Source organism: Ascoidea rubescens (genome assembly GCF_001661345.1).
Source record: "Ascoidea rubescens DSM 1968 unplaced genomic scaffold ASCRUscaffold_39, whole genome shotgun sequence".
NCBI classification, from domain to species: Eukaryota; Fungi; Ascomycota; class Saccharomycetes; order Ascoideales; family Ascoideaceae; genus Ascoidea; species Ascoidea rubescens.
In genome coordinates, this window is record NW_017962951.1 from 1 (window position 1) to 2924 (window position 2924).

The 2924-nt window shown below is 30.8% G+C and overlaps 1 protein-coding gene across 1 annotated transcript; it reads left to right on the plus strand.

The window, feature by feature from the left end:
• Nucleotides 1–263: 263 nt before the first annotated feature.
• ASCRUDRAFT_10740 (uncharacterized protein) lies at nucleotides 264–992 on the plus strand (the record flags this gene model as incomplete). Its single annotated transcript, XM_020188679.1, has 2 exons — nucleotides 264–431; nucleotides 678–992. Coding segments are annotated over 2 exons (483 nt in total), but the record flags the coding sequence as incomplete, so codon positions are not given.
• Between the last annotated feature and the right edge of the window lie 1932 nt (nucleotides 993–2924).

Consider the following 2924-nt stretch of genomic DNA (forward strand, 5'->3'; position numbering starts at 1 on the left):
TATGGTTAGCAACAGTTTCAGACGACTGAAGTGTGCAAATTTGGGAAAAATTGTGTTCAAGAGAACTTTTTCAAATTGAAGTTGTGCCAAAACCAGGTTTAAACCGGACGCATATTGCATTATTAGAATGGAATCCAAATCAAGANACTGTTATTTTATCTATAGCACTAGGAGAAACTATTTATTTAATTATTCTTTCATTCTTTAGATTTGCGTTGGAAAACATGAGTAAGTTATTAATCAAATAGGTCTACGGTTACTAGAAATCTGGCCAGCAAAATAAAATTCATCATATTGGTATTAATGATAGTAAACAAGAAAATAAAGATCACAATCAAGATGATGATAAAGATGATGATGAAGATGATAAAGATGATGAAAATGAAAATGAAAATAATAATGAGAGTATCAGTAAACAATTTGTTAAAGAAGTATAAAAATGGGTTACACCAAATAAAATGCAGGAATCTTTGGGGATTTCTATTGTAGTTAATACATCAAAAGTTATAAAAAGGTTTTCATGGCATAGAAAATATGATTGTTTTTTTACAGTTTCTCCTCAAGGAGCCAACAAGTCAGTCACAATTTATCAATTCTCTAAACATTGTTCTTAAAGTCCATTTAATAAAAGCAAAGGAATAATAATGGATGCCAAATTCCATCCAATTAAACCTGAGTTATTTGTTTCTCAAAGATATGTCAGGATTTATGACTTGGCAAAACAGGTTTGGTTCAAAAAATTGCTTCCAGGGGCAAGATGGTTGAATAGCATTGACATTCATCATGGAGGAGATAATTTAATTGCATCATCATTTGATAAAAGAGTAATATGGCATGATTTAGAGTTGTCTAATACACCATATAAAACATTACAATATCATGAAAAGGCAGTTAGAAGTATCAAATTCCATGAAGGGGGATTACCACTATTTGCATCTAGTAATAGTGATGGAAGCATAGATTTCATGGGATGGTTTATAATGATTTTATGACCAATCTGTTGCTTGTTTCGTTAAAGAAGCTCAAAGAACATAGAATAAAGAACTCATTGGTGGTTTTGGATTTAATTTGGCATCCTAAGGAAGCATAATTATTTAGTGCTGGGGCAGATGATGCAGCTAGATTATAGACCACATAGTTTTATTAATATTAAAACGGATAAGCTTAAGTTTTATTGCTAGATTGTCATTTTTGTTGNGTTTTTTGTTGATTTGACAACTAAATGTTTGGTAATATCATGTAGTTTTTAATTGCATCAACATTTATTAAAGTTTAAGGGTGAATTAAAAAATAAAGATTAGAAGATCAAAAACTAGAAACTAGAAACTAGAAAATAGAAAATAGAAAATAGAAAATGGAAAATGGAAAATGGAAAATAAAGTGAAACAAAGTGAAAAACATTCGTATAAATAAGACCTAATCAACTCATGGCACAATTCTTGGTATAACAAAAAAACTTCACTTGGAAAACACGTAGGTAACTATTTTTACAAATGCTTTAATAAACATAAACTCCAAGTCATGAATTCAACTGAGTTCCCAACACATAACAAAGGTGGATGTTTGGATGTCGTGGCTACCTCGGTCAATCTACGACAAAAGCATCAAAAATTCATCAAGTATAATGAAGTTGGATCTGATCACTTACTCCTTTCCATAAATAGAAAACGTCGATATCAACAGCGAAACAAGAAGATTACAGAAAAATATAATTATAACAAAAGCGATTGGCAAAAAATTCACAATGAGCTACAAAAATGGCAACCTACATCAAATATAAAATCCATAGGGCATCTCAATTTTATAACATCGCTGTTATCCAAATTTATAATAGGCATAATAAACAAACACCCTTCAAAGTCGAAAACCTGCTATTATTCCAAACGTTGGTGGACCGAAGAGATAGATAATATATTCAAACAAATTAAACAAAACAAAACAAATACATTCAAAAGGAAAGCCTTTCGATTACAACTCGCAGAAAAAATTCAACAATCCAAAAAAGAAACATGGAGTAAATATTAAAAATCGTTAAACCAACAAACAGTTTTCCAAGGATTGCGTTATCAAAAACAATCATCTCACACAACCTTACCTGGAGATGGAGATATGATTGACATACAATGCCTAAATGAGGTTTTCCAAACCTGAATTACATTTCAAAACTTCCTACGACAACACCAAATACATCAATAGCTCATTCACTATTTTCTACTGATGAAATATCTGAGATAATAAAATTTATCCCACTCAAAAAGTCACCAGTGCCAAATGATATTTCTAACTCAATTATAAAAAAGATATGGTGCATAAAAGTCATAAAAAAACAATTATATATAATTTGGAACACCTACTATAACTTGGAGTTTTGTCCCAAAGAGTGGCGAAATCAAATCACTTGTGTCATAGCAAAATCTAATAGAAAAAACTACCAAAAAACATGTTTGGCGCAAGAGAAGAATATAGCGCAGAAGATGCTGTACTACAACTTCTTAACAAGATAAGTCAAAGAAAACCTCGAGAAAACTGAGGGTCCAACTTTATAGCTTTCCTTCAAGATGTTCATGGGGCCCTTAATCATATAAATATTGATATGTTATTATACAAAATGAATATGTTACAAATACCAGAAAATGAAATAAATTGGGTAAGAATTTTTGTTAGAGACAGAAACGTCAAATTCTGAACAAACAATCACAACCACGAAACAAACCACATAATTAATCTGGGCGTACCACAAGGATCACCAATATCTCCATTATTGTTTGCGATATATAGTCATNATCTATACACATCAATATGCGATAAGAATGATCAAACCATCGGTTTTGTTGACGATATTACATATTTAATTGAAGGAAAAAATGGAGAAAGAGAAGCAAAACTTAAATCAATCATTGGTAAACTAGAGAAATGGGCCAAAA